The sequence below is a fragment of the Canis aureus genome, chromosome 7 (assembly GCF_053574225.1).
Source record: "Canis aureus isolate CA01 chromosome 7, VMU_Caureus_v.1.0, whole genome shotgun sequence".
Lineage (NCBI taxonomy): Eukaryota > Metazoa > Chordata > Mammalia > Carnivora > Canidae > Canis > Canis aureus.
In genome coordinates, this window is record NC_135617.1 from 28,264,412 (window position 1) to 28,284,381 (window position 19,970).

Consider the following 19,970-nt stretch of genomic DNA (forward strand, 5'->3'; position numbering starts at 1 on the left):
CTTCAAACTGGGAAGATACCTGTGGAGAGAATAAAGGCTCTTCATCCATCTCCTTGGAGGGCCATGCTCGGTAGGCATGCCAACAGGGCTATTTTCTTGAAGTTGGACCTTGATTTCCATATTAAAGTGTAAACATCAGCAAAAGTGTTTTCCCAGTGGCTACCAATTCAGTCACAGGACATTAAGGAGATCCAAAAGATGCCTATAAACCCTACAAAATGAGCGCACGCGTACACACACACGGCAGCCTAGCCAGAAAGGTACTCCAAAAAGCTTCTGACCAGTGCCACAGATGGGAAGCCCATGGTAACCAGCATGTCTGGAGGAAGACCGAATGACCCATTCAGATTTGAGGTCAAAATTCCCAATTGTGCACTATCTTCTTTTTCTTTAATCTCCAAACTCCAGTAGTGGGCCTACCACCCAGGATGCAGTCTCTGTTCTGTTCTATCCAGGTCTCATTGGTTATCTGTTCTCATCTCTTTCTTCCTTCTATTCCTAAGAACAAACTTCCCCAGCAAAACACAGAGAAGTCACTCTCTTAAGCCATCATCCTTGGTCTCTCCAAGCAAAGGCATTTCAGAAACCAAAAGTAAAGCCTGGTTAGCCTGCACTCTGGTGGCTAAGGAGCCCAAGGTCAGATCTGAATCGTATCTTTAGAAGCTTAATTCTCTCATTGCACAGAGATGTGATGAGGCCCTCAAGTGAAGACTATTGGTGCACTCAGTTGACCTGCATCTCAGTGAGTAGGACCACACAGAGATCAGATGAGAGTCTGCAAGCTTATGAGTCAGATTCATCAGAGCCCCTGATGAATTTCCATAAGGCATTTCCATAAGGCAACACATCCCAGCAAGGAATTATGCTTTACCTTCTAAAATTGGAGCCTCTGTGGTCTCCTCCCAGGGCAGTGCTTAAAAAACTGCAGACGTTTTCCCCAGTTTACTTTTCCTTTTTATAGATTCTGTGTGAGCCACTCCCTTCTGTTTGGACTCATCACTTTAATTCTCAAGTTTGCATATTCCTTTTCTGTGAACCCATTTTAAATCAGCGACTTCTTTCACAGAGTGTGGATTTTTATTTCTTCCAGTTGAAGAGGTCTTGCTTCTGGGACTTTGAAGTCTTCTCCTCCTAACTACTTTCTTTTGACTGGAGCGTGCATCTTACTTTTGAATTCTGAATCTCTGGCCACTTAGGTCAGCCTAGAGATATCACACACTCACACACAAATATACATACACATGCACTTGTTCCCTTCTCAAATGGACATATTCCCAAATGTCTCTATACTACCAAGTTTTATGCTATTCCTCAGTATTTCCTAGAACATTACCCAGCAGACTTCATAAATGTGGTGACTGACATTTGGCAGAGAAATTCTGGATGCATCTTCTTCCTGTCTATCCTCACATTTCTGCCTCATAGTAGCAACTTGTTCCAGGAGCAAAGCATGGAATGGACAGTGTTCCCAGGCCTGGAGACTACCTCAGAATTAAAATCAGAATCAATGCAGATAGAAGAACGACTTCCAAAGCTAGACACAGGACTTTATATTTTGTGCAGATAAATATTCAGTCACCATCTGAAATGGAGAGATGCTTAAATAACAGGTGGGCTTCCTTCTTCCATCAGTGGGTGCCTCCAAGAGGACAGCGGTTTAGACTCTTAAATCTACCTCCTCAACTTATACCCTGGGCAGCCACATAGCAGTAGGTAGACTAGAAAGTAATTTTTTTAGAGTTATCATTTCCTGACTCTGTCAGACTCCCTAGTTCAGTCCAGCAAATGGTTACTGCATGAACCCAGGTGCTGGGATACAAAGACTATCCTTGAGCCCTTTGGGGATGGTAAGAGATCTTTGCATTACACCATAGAACAGCCTGTGCTGGGACTGTGCGAACCAGTCCACAGTGCCCTTCTCTTCACGCTGGTCTCTTTTCCGTAAGCACCAACAGGGCAGAGCCTCTTCTGCTTTGCTCCCCTGTATTTCTAGCAACCCACACAAGGCCTGGTTCATAGCGGAAATGCAATAAATACTTGTTGAACTCATTTCTCATTCTGTGGAGAAGCCACAGAATTATCTTCTTTCATTCTTACTTGACCCTTAACCTGAGAACAGAATTCTCCCATTCGAACAGAAACTTCAGCTGGACAGTGAGAAGAACATCATACTCACACAGGGGGAGAAAAATACCCCATAAGGAAGCCAAGATGCCTCCATCTGGAACGAATTTCACAAAAAGAGACGAGGCATGGCTCAGAAAGAGACGTGGGGGTGGCAGGCACACAGCTCCTAGCAACCACACCTCAGCCCCAGCTCTGAAGATTAAGGAAGCTGTGTTTTCCCAGTCCTCCAAGGATGAGAAAGGTAATGAACTGAGTCACACTGACCAAGCATAGGAGAATGATTTATAACCACAGCATCAATTTGGTGAACTACAATGAGGAATAAAATGGCCAAGCAGACCAGAGCAAGTGCTTCACATGATCTCTAAAACAAACTCTAAAGATCCAAAGATTAAGGATGACTGTGGAAATAGGGCGAAGGAGTCACATAATAAAACAGGGCTCTACTCCTTTACTCCACTACACGAGTGTCAAGATGCCATGCTGTATGTCCTATATCCCAACATGTTTGTCCTGCTGTAGCCACAAAGCGAGGCCATACCTATGATGGGTTGGGATCTCTGCCCCAGAAATGCCAGAAGTTTAACTCCTACCTCTTTCTACACACCTTGCTTTCCTTGGTGTGGACTTCAAGAAATTCTAGGGATTTTGAGCATATCAGTGGAATCCCAAGTTGGCCACTCTATTACAGCAGGTTTTCTCAGTCCTCAATATTATCTATTTATTTTTGCTCTATTCCTGAGCCTTCAGAAAAAATAGGTGCTTTTACTAAGGTTGGATACCTGTGTGGCTCAGCCAGATAAGCATCTATCTGCCTTTGGCTCAGGTCATGATCAGAGGATCCTGGGATCAAGTCCCATGTTGGGCTCCCTGCTCAGCAGGGAATCTGCTTCTCCTGCCCCTCCTCCCCACTCATGCTAAGTAAAATCTTTTTAAAAAGTTAAAAATCACTAAAGTAAAAAAAAAAAAACAAACAAACAACTATCAAAAAGCAGGGCTTCACAATGAGATATCACTTCACACTCATAGGATGGCTGTTCTACAGAAAAAAGCAAAAAACAAAATATAAGTGTTAGCAAGGATGTAGAGAAATTGGGACCCTTGTGTGTTGTTGGTGGGAATGCAAAGTGTTGCGGCTGCTATCAAAGGCAGTAATGCGGCTCCTCAAAAATTTAAACATGAATACTTTATAATCTGGCAATTTTGCCTCTGGGAATATTCCCCAAAGAATTGAAAGCAGAGACTCCAACAGATATTTGTACACTGAGGTCCACAGCAGCATTACTCACAATAGCCACAAGCTGGAAGCAATCCAAATGTAGATTGGCAGATGAATGGATAATCAAAATGTAGTGCATAGACGCAGTGCGATATTATTCAGCCTTAAAAAGAAATTATGACACATGCTACAATATGGATGAATCCTCAAAACATTATGCTAAGTGAAATAAGCTGGGCATATGAGGACAAATATTGCATAATTGCCCTTATATGAGGTACCCAGAGTACTCCTATTTGGAGAGACAGAAAGTTGAAGGGTGGATGCTGAGGGCTGGGAGAAGCAGGGAATGGGAAGTTACTGTTGAGTGGATTCAGAGTTTCACTTTGAGATGATGAAAAGGTTCTGGAGACAGTTGCGATGGTTGCACAACAATGTGAATTTTATATTATATACATTTTACCAACAGTTTTTAAAGTTCTAAAATTTTTTCTCATAAGAAAATAATAAAAATCAGCACTTTCCACCCAGTGTACCTGAGGGAAATGTAATTGAGAGCTCTCCAAAGCAAAATATCCCGCTTGGGGACTTCCAGGCACTCCTCCCCCGTGTGCGTCCTTCTTCTATGGCCAACCTTCAAGTTGTATTTGGCTTTGCTCTTTTCAAGAGACCCTGTGGTGATTCCTTTCCAGGTAAAAGGAATATTCTGTCTCGGTTGGGAGGAATCCTCCTTCTCCGTGTCGGAGAGAGCCCTGGGCAGCTGTGAGAATACTGGTGCTGGCCTAGCTGCGGTCCCCTTACCTCCGCCAGGCATGGAAATGCACTGACTGCTCCCCAAGCTCTCCTTCTGACCAGCTTCACCTTCTGCTGTCCCTGTCATTAGCCAACCTCATTTCAGCAGAAGTCCATTACATATTATCCTTCCAAAGCTTCCAGAGCATTCTTGTGGATTACCTTTAAAGTCACAGAGAGGACAGGACACCCAGGTGGCTCAGTGGGTTAAGCAGCTGGCTCTTGATTTTGTTTTTTTTTGTTTTTTTTTAAAGATTTTATTTATGTATTCATGAGAGACACACAGAGACAGAGAGAGAGAGGCAGAGACACAGGCAGAGAGAGAAGCAGGCTCCATGCAGGAAGCCCAATGTGGGACTCGATCCTAGGTCTCCAGGATCACGCCCTGGGCTGAAGGTGGCGCTAAACCGCTGAGCCACCCAGGCTGCCCTGGCTCTTGATTTTGGCTCAGGTCCTAACCTCAGGATCCTGAGATCAAGCCCGGTGTCTGACACTATGTCTGCTTGAGGATTCTCTCCCTCAGCCTCTGTCTTTGCCCATAGCTTGCACACACGTGCTCTCTCCCTTTCTCATATAAGTAAGTCTTAAAAAAATAAAGTCACAAAGAGGAAGCACATAATCTCCTAAAACTAGCTCAAGGCCCTGGGGGAATGTTTTTTGGAGACCAGCTAAAATTCATGGCCTTGGAAAACAGAACTGTCCAACATTTTTTTTTTTTTTGTTTTGCCAAATAAGGAAATTTTTTTAAGACAATTAGCGTCCCATAAACAAAAAGTCATTTTAAGCACCTTCTAAGTGAGGAAGAGATAACCTCGCAGTAACAGTGGTCCTCTGCAAGAAAGTTAGCAGTCTGACATCCACATCTTCATAGCAAGCAGATACTCTTACGTGGGTGCGCATTACATCGCCTCTGTCCCCTGCATTCACGTGACAGCTGACTAAAATGGCTTACATATTCATTCTCTCTGAAACCAAAGGAAAGGACTGAAAGGGACAATGTAAGATTGCTTTTCTACAGAATCAATGATTCTGTAACTTAATACCCAGTCGCTTCCCATTTGCGGCACAAAGTCAACGATGTGTGTCTATTTGTAAAAACTGTGTATGCGTGCCTGTGTGTGTATATACATAGTGCAGTATGGATATGGTGCTGTCACAGGCTGAGCTGTGTCCCTCTAAAATTGAAATGCTGTAGCCTTACCATACCTACCTCCCATACCTCAGAATGTGGCTATATTTTAAGACAGGGTCTTTACAAAAGTAAGTTAAAATGAAGGCGTCAGGGTAGGCCCTAATTCAATCTGACTGATGTTCTTACAGGAAGTGATAAGGACACACGGAGACACCAAGGCCACTTGTGCACAGAGGGAAAACCACAAGAAGGAGCCAATGGATGGCCACTTACAAAGCAAGGAAAACGGCCCAGAACAGATCTTTCCCTTAGTTCACAGGGGAAACCAGCCTTGACACCTTGATCTTGGACTTATAATCTCCAGAACCGTATGAAAATAAATTTCTGATGTGTAAGCAACTCAGTCTTTGGTATTTCGTTATGACAGCCATAGTAAACTAATACAGCTTTGATTAATTAGATAAAAACTGTCCTAGAAAGCCCATTAAAAATGACTTGCTTTATACCAACCACTTTTACTGTACCTAAAAAATAAATATATTTCTGGAAAGAAAACCATTTTCAAAATGTCATTAATCTGCCCCACTATATGCCATCTTCAACAAATACATTTCTGACGTTCCTTCAGGAAGAAAGAGCACTCACTAGTTTTGCACATGCTAAAACTAGTTTGGGTCAATTCAGCCCACTGAGGATATTTTAAACACTATGAGCTCAACCATGAAAGATTTAGTGGACGTTGAAAAGTCAAGGCCTGTGCCCTCAAAGAATTTGGGCTTGTATTTGAAACCGAACTCTCCTGTTAAATGTCAGCCCTTCAAATATGCACATGGGGAGATTAAGGTGTGACACAAAAACCCGATGACACAAGTAGGCAACAGGTGAACAGGTTCATCACAAAAGGGAGACTCATTATAGCACAGGAGCCAGGTGGGGGAGAGCTCAAAGACAGTCCCTCTGAGCCCTTGCCTACTCTATTCCACTTGCCAGCGTGGACTGTCATCTACCCCCACTGGGATTCCTGCCATCCTTTGAGAGTAGGGCTCAGTCACCATTTCACCCAGAGAGCCCTGCCCAAGCCCGAGAGGACTGTCTCCCTTCCTTCAAATCCCATCCCATGGATTACCAGAATCTCTCAGATAATGAGAGTATAAATCAGACTCCCTCAGGATCAGACTTCGCCTGTCGCTGAATTCTCTTGCCAATTTATAGGGCTGCTATTATAAAACATCACAGCCAGGTGAATTACCATTTTAACAGTACTAGGGAAACAACCACCCTTTCCATTTTAATTACTGGAGTTGTTGAAACACTTGGCATAATAGGGCTAAGGAGAACGAGACTGGCCATATCTTAAATCACTTTGAGGATGATCTAGCAAACAAGCCTGTGTTGTATTTATTGCTCATGCTATCTGCCTCCAAACAGCACTCACTGTTCTTTACAGCCCTGAGCTGAATCATTCTTTTGACAAAACAAGCCAAAAGAAGGACCAGGTGTTTCAATCCCCATTCCACAGAAACAGAAATGTAAACTAAAGCAGAGCTCCAGACAGAGCCACAGGAAGGCTACATTTTCTAATCATCATCTTATCCTTCTCGATCTGGGATTCTTAAACTAGGATGTGGGTCTCTTCTAGTTTCTCCAGCTACCACACCCACTGCCAACCTAGTACAATCCCAGATTGTATGCCAACCATAGTCTGGGAGAGCAAGGCCAGGCAGGCTCCAGGCTCCTCATCTGCAGGGAGGGGCTGGTCAGAAGAGAGCCGGACCAAGCCAGCACAGCAAGGGTCAGAAAGTCAGTTCCCTGCTCTGCCTTCCTAGGTACTGGGGATGTCAGCCCCCTGTCTTAGAACATACCTGGATCATCCTCCTGGATCATCACTTTTAAGAGAAGCCTTGAAAGATGATTTTTTATATTAAATATGTACAGATATGTTATAGAGTAAACTGCAAATATCAAATGAATGAATGTTCAAGATGAACACATACTTGGTTCTGGTTGCCCTGGCCTCTGCTTCAGCATCCCAGAAATGTGGGTTAATCATCCTCTCCTGTTGAAGTAATTTAATGGAGATCTTAGTGGAGCCCTGGTAGGAATATATGTCAGTTTACAGGATACAGTTTCCAGATCTTTAGGTCTTCATCTGTTTCTTTCCTTTTTTTTTTTTTTTTTTTCTTTACAAGAGAATATTTTGGGGGAAAATCTGCACAAAGGTTTATAGAAAGACAGGTGCTGAATACACCCACATATCCTCACTTATCTTGAAGAAAGAAGTCTTTCTTGATCAACTAGGCAACTGTAGAGCTGACCTGTAGGAAGCAGCTCCCTCAGGCTGCCCCGCCTTTGCCTTTAATTGTTGTTTTTGCTGTTATCAAGGACACGAGGAAAATGAAGGCACCTTTGGGGAGGATAATTATTTGAAGCTTATAAATTATTTGCACTTGAAGGGTTATACAATTTATTAATGTTCTCTAGTCAAGTGAAAATCCCATAGATCTTGGTAACAGAGACACAAACAATTCTACCCAGACTTTAATAGCCATAATTTTAGCATCCCATAAAAAGACGCTCAACTTCTGCTTTTTTACTTCACATCTCAGCAACACCATAATGGATAAAAGAATCATGTTTGCAAGGAAGGAGAAGTAAAAAATGTAGACTTTCTCCTCTTTCTAATAGGACTAAGCATTTCTTTTTTTTTAATAAATTCATTTTTTATTGGTGTTCAATTCGTCAACATACAGAATAACACCCAGTGCTCATCCCGTTAAGTGCCCACCTCAGTGCCCGCCACCAGTCAACCCCCACCCCCAGCCCACCTCCCCTTCCACCACCCCTAGTTCGTTTCCCAGAATTAGGAGTCTTTCATGTTCTCTCTCCCTTTCTGATATTTCCCACTTATTTTTTCTCCTTTCCCCTTTATTCCCTTTCACTATTTTTTATATTCCCCAAATGAATGAGACCATATAATTTCTGTCCTCCGATTGATTTCTTTTTTTTAATTTATTTATTTATGATAGTCACAGAGAGAGAGAGAGAGAGAGAGGCAGAGACACAGGCAGAGGGAGAAGCAGGCTCCATGTACCGGGAGCCTGACGTGGGATTCGATCCCGGGTCTCCAGGATCGCGCCCTGGGCCAAAGGCAGGCACCAAACCGCTGTGCCACCCAGGGATCCCCGATTGACTTATTTCACTCAGCATAATACCCTCCAGTTCCATCCACCTCGAAGTAAATGGTGGGTATTTGTCGTTTCTAATGGCTGAGTAATATTCCATTATATACATAAACCACATCTTGGACTAAGCATTTCTTATTCTCCGGTCAGAAAGAAAAATCACTTTGCGCCCTGAGATAAGCCAAAAATAACATGATCATCCTGCCTGAAAGTTGGTCTCCAAAATAAAACCCAGAACATGTCCCATAAACCTGGACTCCCTACAGAAAAACAATATTCTTCCTTTTTATTTGCTACAGAATATCTAAAGATAAGTCATGACTTTGGGGAATATGGTAATCATGCGCAAAAGTTGCTTTCAACCATGAACAATAGACTAATTAATGTACACTTGAGAACTCTGATAATCTTATGGAGTATTTTCTCTTAAGTATTTATTGTGTTTTTATTTGATGAGCCAGTCTTCTGAGCCTGACTCCCTTGAGCTGTAGGCAAGTAAATATTTCCTTTTCTAAGTGTTTCTGCCTCCACGTCTAAAACACATGTAACATCAAGCAAACAGATTATTACTCTTCACTAGTTCAAACCAAGCATATATAATCCATATTCTGAGCTGGCACAACTATGGGACCTGATCAAATGTCAAATTTATTATTCTATTCCATTGCCCTTTTAATATGGATTCAATGGATTTACCCTCCCTGTTCTCAGATGAACACTTGAGTAGATCCTATGACTTTTCTGCTCAAGCAACCACTTAAAAGTCCCAAAAGAATTCAAATGTGCAGTCTGGAAACAAAATAAACTCCAACTTGGTTATAACATTAAATGTCCTGCCCTACGCCAGCTAGGTCCTGCTGCATGTTGGTCTCCTGCAGGGATTGAGGGAAAGTTGACCTCTTTTCTTTTTTTCTACCTGATGTCCAACTGTCAGCCAGTTTCTCACCCCACCAAGATCAAAGTAGTACAGGATTGTATTAACTGTCTTTGCACACACTGTTTATGGGTGCTTTAGTGATATTCATTTTCCTTCAGCTGACTGACTGCTCACTCTTACCTTAGCCTCTGAATTTCTGGAAAATCTAGCTGCTAGGGTGTCCCACTCTTGGGCTGAATTTACAGTGGCCCCAGGCCAGTCCTCTCCCACATGGTCCCACCTGGAAATCCTCTGGCATCTCTTGCCCTAACAAAAAGTTCTCAAATATCTACATTAAAGTTTCTACTTGGGGGGGGGGAGGGGGGGAGCTAGCACTTTCCTTTTGATTTTCACATAATCTGAATGTGTGGCTCAGTCAAAACTTGAATTCAGTACTTTATATATAAACACACGTAAATGTTTAGGATAGATTATTAATTCCCAATTATTTTTAAAGTGTATTTTACTCTTACATATCTAGTTAAGTTGAGGAATTCAACCATTGAAAGGGGCATTCAGAGACATAAAAGTCAATACTACCTCACTGGTGAAGAATCCTCCCCCACTCCTGACACAAGATCACCCAGCATTGGCTTGATCGGACAAACCTCTTTCCTCTTCCTCAGATATCTGAGGACTGGCCTTATAACTGGCCAGAGCTCTTCTCCGGCAGGTTAAACACTCACTGTTCCTCTTATGGCCTAGTCTTCAGTTATCTTCCTCTGGATGCTGCGAAGTTAATTTCTGTCCTTTACTAAGGGGCCACCAGAAGGGGATGCTATGGTGGAAGGACCCTGGGCTCCCTTGATTCAGTCAGGTAGATGATAGTGATTATGGGCCCAGGTTCTAATCCCGCTCTACTACTTATTGGCTATGTAATCTTAGGCAAATTACTTAATCCTTCTGTGCTTCAACTTCTTTATCTGTTAAATGAGAATGGTGATTATATTCCCTACTTCATGGACTTGTTACAGGGATTGAGATAAAGCTGCAAAACACTCATAAATATGCTTGGCACATAATAAGCTTCACACGAATGTCTATAAGCAATGGTCTGTCCTTGTCAGTGCAACCTAAGTTTGCTATTGAGTTGCTACTTCACATGATGGTCCATTCAGAGCTTGGGGGGGTGGGGCATTGAAATCCCTGGAATTTTTTTTTTTCACATGAATTGCTACTCAGGAGGCCAATCCATCTTTTACTTTTTAAATTGACTATGAACCTAAATACAGGACTAGAACTTCAACCTTCTGTGAGCTCAACCTTCTGTATTATTATCTCTTGTCCAGATATAAAATGTGCCTCGTAGAGTACCCTCCCAGATTTAGAGTTGCCACATCTCGGATATATGTCCCCTCTATGTCTTTCTCCCAGTGAATAATATCAAAGAGGTGCAGGGACAGGGACAGAGCCTTGTTGTACATCCTCTCTTCCCCGACTTTATCCTTAGGGATAGTATGAGACTTTGTAAAATGCTTCTGCAAAGCCAGGACACACTTTGGATGATCCATAATGGGGGGCAGGGACCAGTGATGAATTATTTGTATGCCCCTAGCTTTGGGAACCCCACTTTGCAAAATGTAAATAGCCACAGCCACCTAGCTGTGAATAGTAAAGGAGACTGTGCATTAGGAAGCATTGAGCCAAGTCACTGTCACACTAAAAACATTATTAGGTCAAAAATAAACATTCTCTGGAAGGGATCACATATTAGGCTATAAACCCAGTCTCAACAAATACAAGAAGATCAAAGTCATACCATGCCCCTTTTCTGACCACAACACTATGAAACTAAAAGTCAACCACAGGAAAAAAAATCTGGAAAGACCACAAATACATGGAGGTTAAATTACATGCTACTAAATAATGAATGGGTCAACCAGGAAATTAAAAAAAGAAATTTAAAAAATACATGGAAACAAATGAAAATGAGAACACAATGGTCCAAAACCTTTGGGATGCAGAAAAAGTGGTCCTAGGAGGAAAGTACACAATACAGGCCTATCTGAAGAAGCAAGAAAAGTCTCAAATAAAAACCTCTTCTTACACCTATAGGAGCTAGAAAAAGAACAAATGAAGCCTAAAGCCAACAAAAGGAAGTAAACAATAAAGATTAGAGCAGAAATAAATGATATAGAAACTGAAAAAAAAATAGAATAAATCAATGAAACCAGAAGCTAGTTCTTTGAAAAAAAAAAAAAAAGTCAAGAAAATTGATAAACCCCTAGCCAGACTTATCAAGAAAAAAAGACTCAAATAAAATTACAAATGAGAGAGGAGAAATCACAACCAATGCCACAGAAATACAATTATAAAAGAATACTATGAAAAACTATATGCCAACAAATTAGACAACCTAGAAGAAATGGACAAGTTTGTAGAAATATACAAACTACAGGGGATCCCTGGGTGGCGCAGCGGTCTGGCACCTGCCTTTGGCCCAGGGCGCGATCCTGGGGACCCGGGATCGAATCCCACATCGGGCTCCCGGTGCATGGAGCCTGCTTCTCCCTCGGCCTGTGTCTCTGCCTCTCTCTCTCTCTCTCTCTCTCTGTGACTATCATAAATAAATAAAAATTGAAAAAAAAATATTAAAAAAAAAAGAAATATACAAACTACAAAACTGAAACAGGAAGAAATAGAAATTTGAAAAGACTGATAATCAGCAAAGAAATTGAATTAGTAGTCAAAAAAAAAACCCCAACAAAAGTCTTCGGTCAGACGGCTTCACAGGCGAACTTTATCAAACATTTGAGTTAGAGCTAATACTTATTATTCCCAAACTATTCCAAAAAATAGAAATGGAAGGAAAATTTGCAAATTTATTCTATGAAGCCAGCATTACCTTGATATCAAAACCAGATAAAGATACCACACACAAAAAAGAGAACTATAGGCCAATTCCTCTGGTGAACAGACATAAAAATCCTCAATAAAATACTTTTAGCAGATCAAATCCAACAATACATTAAAAAAAAAATCATGGGGGATGCCTGGGTGGCTCAGTGGTTGGGCGTCTGCCTTCAGCTCAGGGCTTGATCCTGGGGTCTCAGGATTGAGTCCCGTGTCGGGCTCTCTGCATGGAGCCTGCTTCTCCCTCTGCCTGTGTCTCTGCCTCTATGTGTCTCTCATGAATAAATTATTTTTAAAACATTTTTAAAAATAAATCATGGGATTTTTTTTCCTGGGTTGCAAGCATGGTTCAATATTTGCAAATCAACAGGATACATCACATTAATAAAAGACAAGAACCATATAATCATTTGAATCGATGCAGATAAAGCATTTGACAAGTACAACATCTACTCATGATAAAAACTCAACAAAGTAGGTTTAGAGGGAACATACCTCAACATAATAAAGGCCAAGATGAAAACTCCACAGTTAATATGATCCTAAGTAGGGAAAAAGTGAGAGCTTTTCCCCTAAGGTCAGGAACAAGACAAAGAGGTCCACTCTTACCATTTTTATTCAATATAATACTTGAAATCTCAGCCTCAGCAGTCAGACAACTAAAAGAAATAAAGAGGCATCCTAATTGACAAAGTAAAATTTTCACTAGTCACAGATGACATGATATTCTATATAGAAAACCTGAAAGACTCCACCAAAAAACTACTAGAATTCATAAATGAATTCAGTAAAGTTACAGGATACAAAATTAATATACAGAAATCTGTTACATTTCTATACACTAAGAATGAAGCAGCAGAAAGAGAAATTAAGAAAACAGTTGCATTTACAATTGCACCAAAAATAGATAGCCAGGAATGGTCTGGTTTAGGAATAGACCTAACCAAAGATCTATACTCTGAAAACTACAAAACACTGATGAAAGAGACTGAAGATGATTCAAAGAAATGGAAAGACTGTCCATAGTCATTGATTGGAAGAACAAATGTTAAACTATTAACTAAAGACCCAGAATGCCAATTCAATATTGAAAAAGAAATGCAAAGCTGGAGGCATCACAGTTCTGGACTTCAAGTTATATTACTAAGCTGTAGTAATCAAAACAGTATGGTACTGGCACAAAAACAGATACATACATCAATAGAGAATAGAAAACACAGAAATGAACCCACAATTATATGGTCAATCTCCAACAAAGCAGGCAAGAATATGCAATGGGGTAAAAAAAAAAAAAAACAGTCTCTTCAATAACTGGTGCTGGGAAAACTGGACAGCAATATGCAAAAGAATGAAACTAGACCACTTTCTAACACCATACACAAAGATAAACTCAAAATGGATTACAGACCTAAATGTGAGACCTGAAACCATAAAAATCCTTGAAGAGATCATAGGCAATAATTTCTCTGACACTGGCTATAGCAACCTTTTCTAGATAGGTCTCTTGAAGCAAAGAAAACAAAATATACAATTGGGATTACATCAAAATAAAAAGCTTCTGCACAGCAAAGGAAACCATCAACAAAACTAAAAGGAAACCTGTGGAATGGGAGAAGATATTTGCAAATGACATATCAGATAAAGGGCTAGTCAACAAAATACGTGAAGAACTTATAAACCTCGGGATCCCTGGGTGGCGCAGCGGTTTGGCGCCTGCCTTTGGCCCAGGGCGCGATCCTGGAGACCCGGGATTGAATCCCACATCAGGCTCCCGGTGCATGGAGCCTGCTTCTCCCTCTGCCTATGTCTCTGCCTCTCTCTCTCTCTCTCTCTGTGACTATCATAAATAAGTAAAAAATTTAAAAAAAGAACTTATAAACCTCAATATTCAAAAAACAAATAATACACTTAATGGGCAGAAGACATGAATAGACATTCTTCCAAAGAAGACATCCAGATGGTCAACAGACACATGAATAGATGCTTAACATCACTTATCAACTGCAAGTCAATACAATGAAATATCTCACACCTGAGAGGTGTGACTAAAATCAACAACACATGAAACAAAACATGTGTTGGTGAGGATGTGGAGAAAGGGGAGCCTGCTCACCCTGTTGGTGGGAATGCAAACTGGTGCAGCCACTGTGGCAAACAGTATGGAGCTTCCCAAGAAAGCTAAAATCTAGCTTTAAAATTTACTACAATTTAGTCATTACGTTATTTGGTATTTACCCAAAGAACACAAAAACAATAATTCAGAGGGATACATGCACCCCAATGTTTATAGCGGCATTATCAACAATAGCCAAATTATGGAAAGAGCCCAAATGTCCATCGACTGATGAATGGATAAAGCAGCAGCAGTGTTTATAAACAATGGAATATTACTCAGCATAAGAAAAATGAAATCTTGCCATTTGTGACTATATGGATGAACTAGAGAGTATTATGCCAAGCGAAGTAAGTCTGTCAGAGAAAAGACAAATACCATATGATTTTACTTATATGTGGAATTTAAGAAACAAAACAAATGAGCAAAGGGATAAAGAGAGGCAAACCAAGAAACAGACTGTTAACTGTTAACTATTAACTATAGAGAACAAATTGCGGGTTACCAGAGGGGATGGGTGGAGGGATTGGTGAAACAGGTGATGGGGATTAAGGAGTGCACCTGTTGTGATGAGCACTGGGTGATGTATGGAATTGTACAATCACTATATTGTACTAAAACTAAGATAACACTGTATGCTAACTGGAATTAAACGCTTCAAAAAATAAATAAGAGGTCAAAAATAAAGGATTCAGAGGAATTCTGATTGGCAAATTATCAGGTCTAGAGAACGGAAGAGGAGGAAGGCTACATTTTCTAGAATGCAGATGATATAATTTGCACAGTAAAAGGTGACTCCCACCCGAGTGGCGTTAGCCAGAAGGACCAGTGGGGGCAGCCAGAGGTAAGGATGCACACCTCTGCAGAGGGGGCAGGATAAACAACACAGAATACACTGACTCATATTTCAGAAAACAATATTCTCCCTTGCATATATAACGCACTCTGGTGTGTTCTCCTCCCTTCTATTTAAGGTCATGTTTTCAAAAAAAGGCTGGTGCAACTCACTATGTTCATAACCCACATTTGAAAAACGATGGATATGGCGTGTCCCAACCGGCAACCGGGTAAATTGCTAGAAAAGGGAAAGAAGTTAGTTTGGCATAAATGGTCTTTGCAAATCCTTTCCTAGGAGGTCTTGAGCTTTCTCCTTTACAAAGCTGTTCTGGAATGTTGCCAGGATCCAAGTCTGTCTGTTTTGAAAAGTCTGTCCGGATGCTCCTCTATCAAGCCAGCTCAAAGGTGACTGTGACCACTCCCACTGCTTTCGGATGCCTGTTATTTGGACCTTGAGAAATCCAGCCCAGTCGGGTTTCAAGACCTCTTAAAGGGGTCTTATTTCTTTGCTCCCAGCGAGAAATAAACCGGGGGCAACCCTGCCTTCTCCTGTACCTGTTGATATCGTCTCATCTTCCGCAAACACCGGATGATCTTCCTGACCAGAACCTAATTCCTTGACGTGGGCACCCCAGCTCGTGGAAGCCTCTCCCATTCGGGACCCTACCCTTGGCAGGTCCAGACCACTTTCCTGCCTGCCTTCTTGGTAATGCACCCCACCTGATGTAGCTGAGGGCCACTGGCCTCACAGTCCGAGTTCTCAGGCCCCTACACCCCACTATTGACTGGGGGATTGGGTTGGAGAACTTCTCTTATACCTCAACCTAAGTTGCTTTTTTTTCTTTTTTTTTTTTTTTTTTCCGTGTGCAAACTGGAAACACTACCCCTTACCTTTGGGGCTTTCATGAGGATTTATCTATATGGAAGTGTGCTTTTTCCCTGGAGTAGCATGGACAGTCCCCCACCCCGCGCGTCCCCTTTGCTTTCCGGACACCATTAAATGTTTCCTTGTGTCACGATTTTAAATCCTGAGTAATAGCTGGGATTCCTCAAGTCCTCTACACCGCTGCGGAAACCACAAAGCCTCAGAACAAGTTTCCAATGAGGCCACCTTTTGTCTTCCTCAATTAATTATGCGGAAAGCATGGAACAGGAAGAAAAACGCAACAGCTGTCCCCCTCTAATCAGCAAGACGCCCCGCAGGCAGGCGCCCCAGTGCAAACGAAAGGAACGAACTGACAGGCCCGGACTGATCCTGGGAACCCTGCCCCTGCGGGGGGCGCGCGCCCCGGGCCCGAGCGGCCAAGCGTCCGCCCTGGATGCGCAGGGCGCCCGCGCCCAGAGGGGCTCCGTCGGAGGGCGCAGCCGTGGCAGGCGGCCCGGGGCGCGGGAAGTTTTCTCACCGGAGGGGGGGGGTCCCAGGGCCCTCCTCGCAGCCGAGGGCAGGGAACCCGCCCAAGCCCCCGCGCCGCCCCCCGCTCCAGCGCGCCCAGCCCCTCCGGACGCCTCGGGCGGGACGCTGGCGTCCGCGGGCTGCTCTGCACGGGGTCTCACCGCTGCCCCCGGGCACCCTCAAAACCCGGCTGTCCCCTTGCCGATGCCGCCCTCCCAAACATCCCCCCCGACTAAAAGCCCCCGCCAAACCCGATGGGGCCCGACTGCCTTCCCCCGAGACCCCCCAGACCCCGGCGCCTCGGCTTGCGTGGCCCTGGGCGCCCCGTCCCGCCGCGGTTACCTGGCTGCTCCGAGGGGCCTGAGCGCCGCCCCCGCCCCGCCTCCTCCGGCCGCCCGGGCCTCGGCGAGCCGCTCCAGGCGCCGCGGTGTGGCGGGGACGCGCGCTCCCGCCCCGCAGCCCGGGCGGCGAGGGGCGCGGGGGCCGCCTCCGGAGCCCCGGGCTTGCCCTGCGGCGCCGCGCCCTGCTCGCGACGAAAGGGAAGAGGAACCCGAGGATTCTTTGCCCGCCCCAGCTCCGCGGCGGGTCCCTCGGGCCAGTTTTGACTAATGAGCTGAGCAAGGAGGGGGGGGGGGGGCACGCAGGAGAGAGATCTAGGCGGGGGCCTCCGCGTCGAGTGCAAGTTCACTAAGGCCAAGGGGTCCTCCCTCGCGAGCTGCTAAAATTACCTCAATTCACTTCTTCCCTCTGCTTCTGGGCGCTGGAGGAAACGGACCGTGGAAATGTCCCCCCTACAGGGCCTCGAAAGGATAGGACTGGACCAAGAGTAGTTTCGACTTAGCAGACGTGGCTCGCTCCTCCCTCCCAGGAAACATTTGCTGAGTCCGCGTTGCACGCCAGACCTCGGACCGGGCGCCGGGGGTACCACCTCCTGCAGCTTATATTCCCGTGAGGAGGCACCCAGTAGCCAGAAATACGGGACCTGCGTAGCATCTGCAGTCGCAGTAAGAGCTATAGAGGAAAAGTAACTCAGGAAGGGCTTAAAGGATGTTGGTGGGGAGGTGGCCCCAAAGGGAAGGTGGCTTTGAGTAAAGAACTGAAGATGAGGGGGATCCCTGGGTGGCTCAGCGCTTTAGCACCGCCTTCGCCCAGGGCGTGGTCCTGGAGACCCAGGGTCGAGTCCCACATTGGGCTCCCTGCATGGGGCCTGCTTCTCCCTCTGCCTGTCTCTCTCTGTGTCTCTCATGAATAAATAAATAAAGTCTTTAAAATATATATATGTAAGTTTTTCATCCTCAACATATTTTAAGTTGTGTTTGTAAACTCCTGTCCTCCTTTGCTCCCAAGCATTCAAAACTGGTTTTAATCTTTTTGCATGTGTTTTAGCTTCATTCTTTTGGCTCTCTCTCCTGAAATCTGTAGCAATACAATAGTGCCACAGATCAATTGCCTGTGTCTCTACTTCTCTTTGTGTCTCTCATGAGTAGATAAATAAAATCTTAAAAAAAAAAAAAAAACTGAAGCTGGGAAAGCAAGTTCTGCTGGCATCGGGGGAGAAAGCCCTTGCTATGCTCCACGGACTGAGATGTTCTTAATTGTGGGAGGCATTTCCTTTACTACTCTGGCGCACCCTATCAGGCAGTATTGCCAGTTTACAGATGAGGAAACTGGAGCTTAGGGAGGTTAAACGAATGCCTGAGGCCACAGGTTTGTAAATGGAGGAGCTCAGGAAGCCTGGTGCCCCCACAAGGGTGGTTTAACCAGGACTACACATGAAAGACTCCCAACTCTGGGAAACGAACTAGGGGTGGTGGAAGGGGAGGTGGGCTGGGGGTGGGGGTGACTGGGTGGCAGGCACTGAGGTGGGCACTTGACGGGATGAGCACTGGGTGTTATTCTGTTTGTTGACAAACTGAACACCAATACAAAATAAATTTATTTAAAAAAAAACAGGACTACAGTGCAGTGGGGGAAACGCAACTCTAGCAGCACACAGGCAGGCTGGTAGCTGTGTGATTAACTCCATCTCACAGCGTCAGAAAAATATTTCCTGATTTCATTGATTTTTTTTTCAGCTGCTAGTCTCATTATTACTCATAATATGAACTATTTTGCAAACCATCTTTACTGCTGTGTGTACAATCCTCATCCTCAGGCAGTTCAGTTCTCAATGACATAATCTGACCATCTGTGATGAGATTCATTAGTCGTCTCCTAACTCTGTGCATTGCTTTCAGCGGCACACGCTCGTTTATGTGGACACCATCCATCACCCCAGCCTTGGAGCCTGTACGCATGTCAGCAGGGAGCAGTGAAGCCATCAGAGAGCAGGGTAGCAGAACCACCCGCACTGAGGCAACAGCAAACCAACCAGTCTCTGCCTTAGCTGTCAGAATCGGATAGCTTCTTTGGGGCAGAGTCCCAAAGGCTCATGAGGCAGAAAACTAGGGCACATTGTCCTATGTGGCAGAGATCAAGAACCATCAGTTTCAGGAGCTGGGACTGCAGCCTCCTGTGCAAGTGACACCATCAATAGGATAGTGGGGCTCCCGTTTCTCTCCTAGGATGCCTTCTCCTGGCTGCATCCATTCCCTTCTTCCCTGCCCCAAATGCCACTGGTTTCAGGAAGCCTTCCTCATTGCTCCAGCTACAAATGAATTCTTCTTCTAAACTCTGATCCTTCTCTTACAGCATCTGTTATTTGAAGTTTAGCTCTAAAACAGCCTCCTCCTGTCCCTCCATAGTCCCTGTTTAATTTATCCACAAATCTTAGCATACTGCCTTGTACCCAGTGGACCTTTAATGAGTATTTTGTTGTTAATAAATTAATTTATGAAAACACCATTTCATTGTCTCTTAATTTTGTCTTTTCTTTTTTAAGATTTTATTTATTCATGAGAGACACAGAGAAAGAGAAAGGCAGAGGCACAGGCTGAGGGAGAAGGAGGCTCCATGCAGGAAGCCCAATGTGGGACTCGATCCCAGGACTCTGGGATCACACCCTGAGCCTAAGGCAGGCACTTAACCACTGAGCTACCCAGGTGTTCCTTAATTTTGTTTTTTCATTCCAAAATAGTTTTTAAGCCCCCAGTAATTTAGTGCAAGACTGAGTTATATGTACCTATAGCTTTGATTGCCAATATACATTGACAACAGTTTTACTTTGAGCTACATTCTATTTACCCCATTCTGACGTTCAAAAACTGAGGTTTGGGGATCCCTGGGTGGCTCAGCGGTTTAGTGCCTGCCTTCGGCCCAGGGTGTGATCCTGGAGTCCTGGGATCAAGTCCCATATCGGGCTCCCTGCATGGAGCCTGCTTCTCCCTCTGCCTGTGTCTCTGCCCCTCTCTCTCTCTCTCTCTCTCTCTCATAAATAAAATCTTAAAAAAAGAAAGAAGGAAAGAAG

At 43.9% G+C, this 19,970-nt stretch overlaps 1 protein-coding gene across 6 annotated transcripts in view; it reads right to left on the reverse strand.

Annotated features, from left to right (window-relative positions):
- Positions 1–19,970, reverse strand: part of MRAP2 (melanocortin 2 receptor accessory protein 2) — a 121,565-nt gene that overhangs the window by 30,014 nt on the left and 71,581 nt on the right. Inside the window, exons 1-2 of one of the 6 annotated variants that reach the window (XM_077903189.1) lie at positions 15,343–15,359; positions 7,265–7,326 (exon numbers count right to left, since the gene is read on the reverse strand). The exons of 1 other annotated variant lie outside the window; for it this stretch is intronic. In XM_077903189.1, the coding sequence (XP_077759315.1) occupies positions 7,265–7,326; positions 15,343–15,351 (71 nt within the window). In that variant the 5' untranslated portion in view covers positions 15,352–15,359. Of the gene's footprint in view, positions 1–4,926; positions 5,104–7,264; positions 7,327–15,342; positions 15,360–16,906; positions 17,000–17,292; positions 17,638–19,970 lie in introns of those variants that run through there. 4 more of the 6 variants (XM_077903190.1, XM_077903192.1, XM_077903197.1 and 1 more) reach the window with 4 other exon arrangements.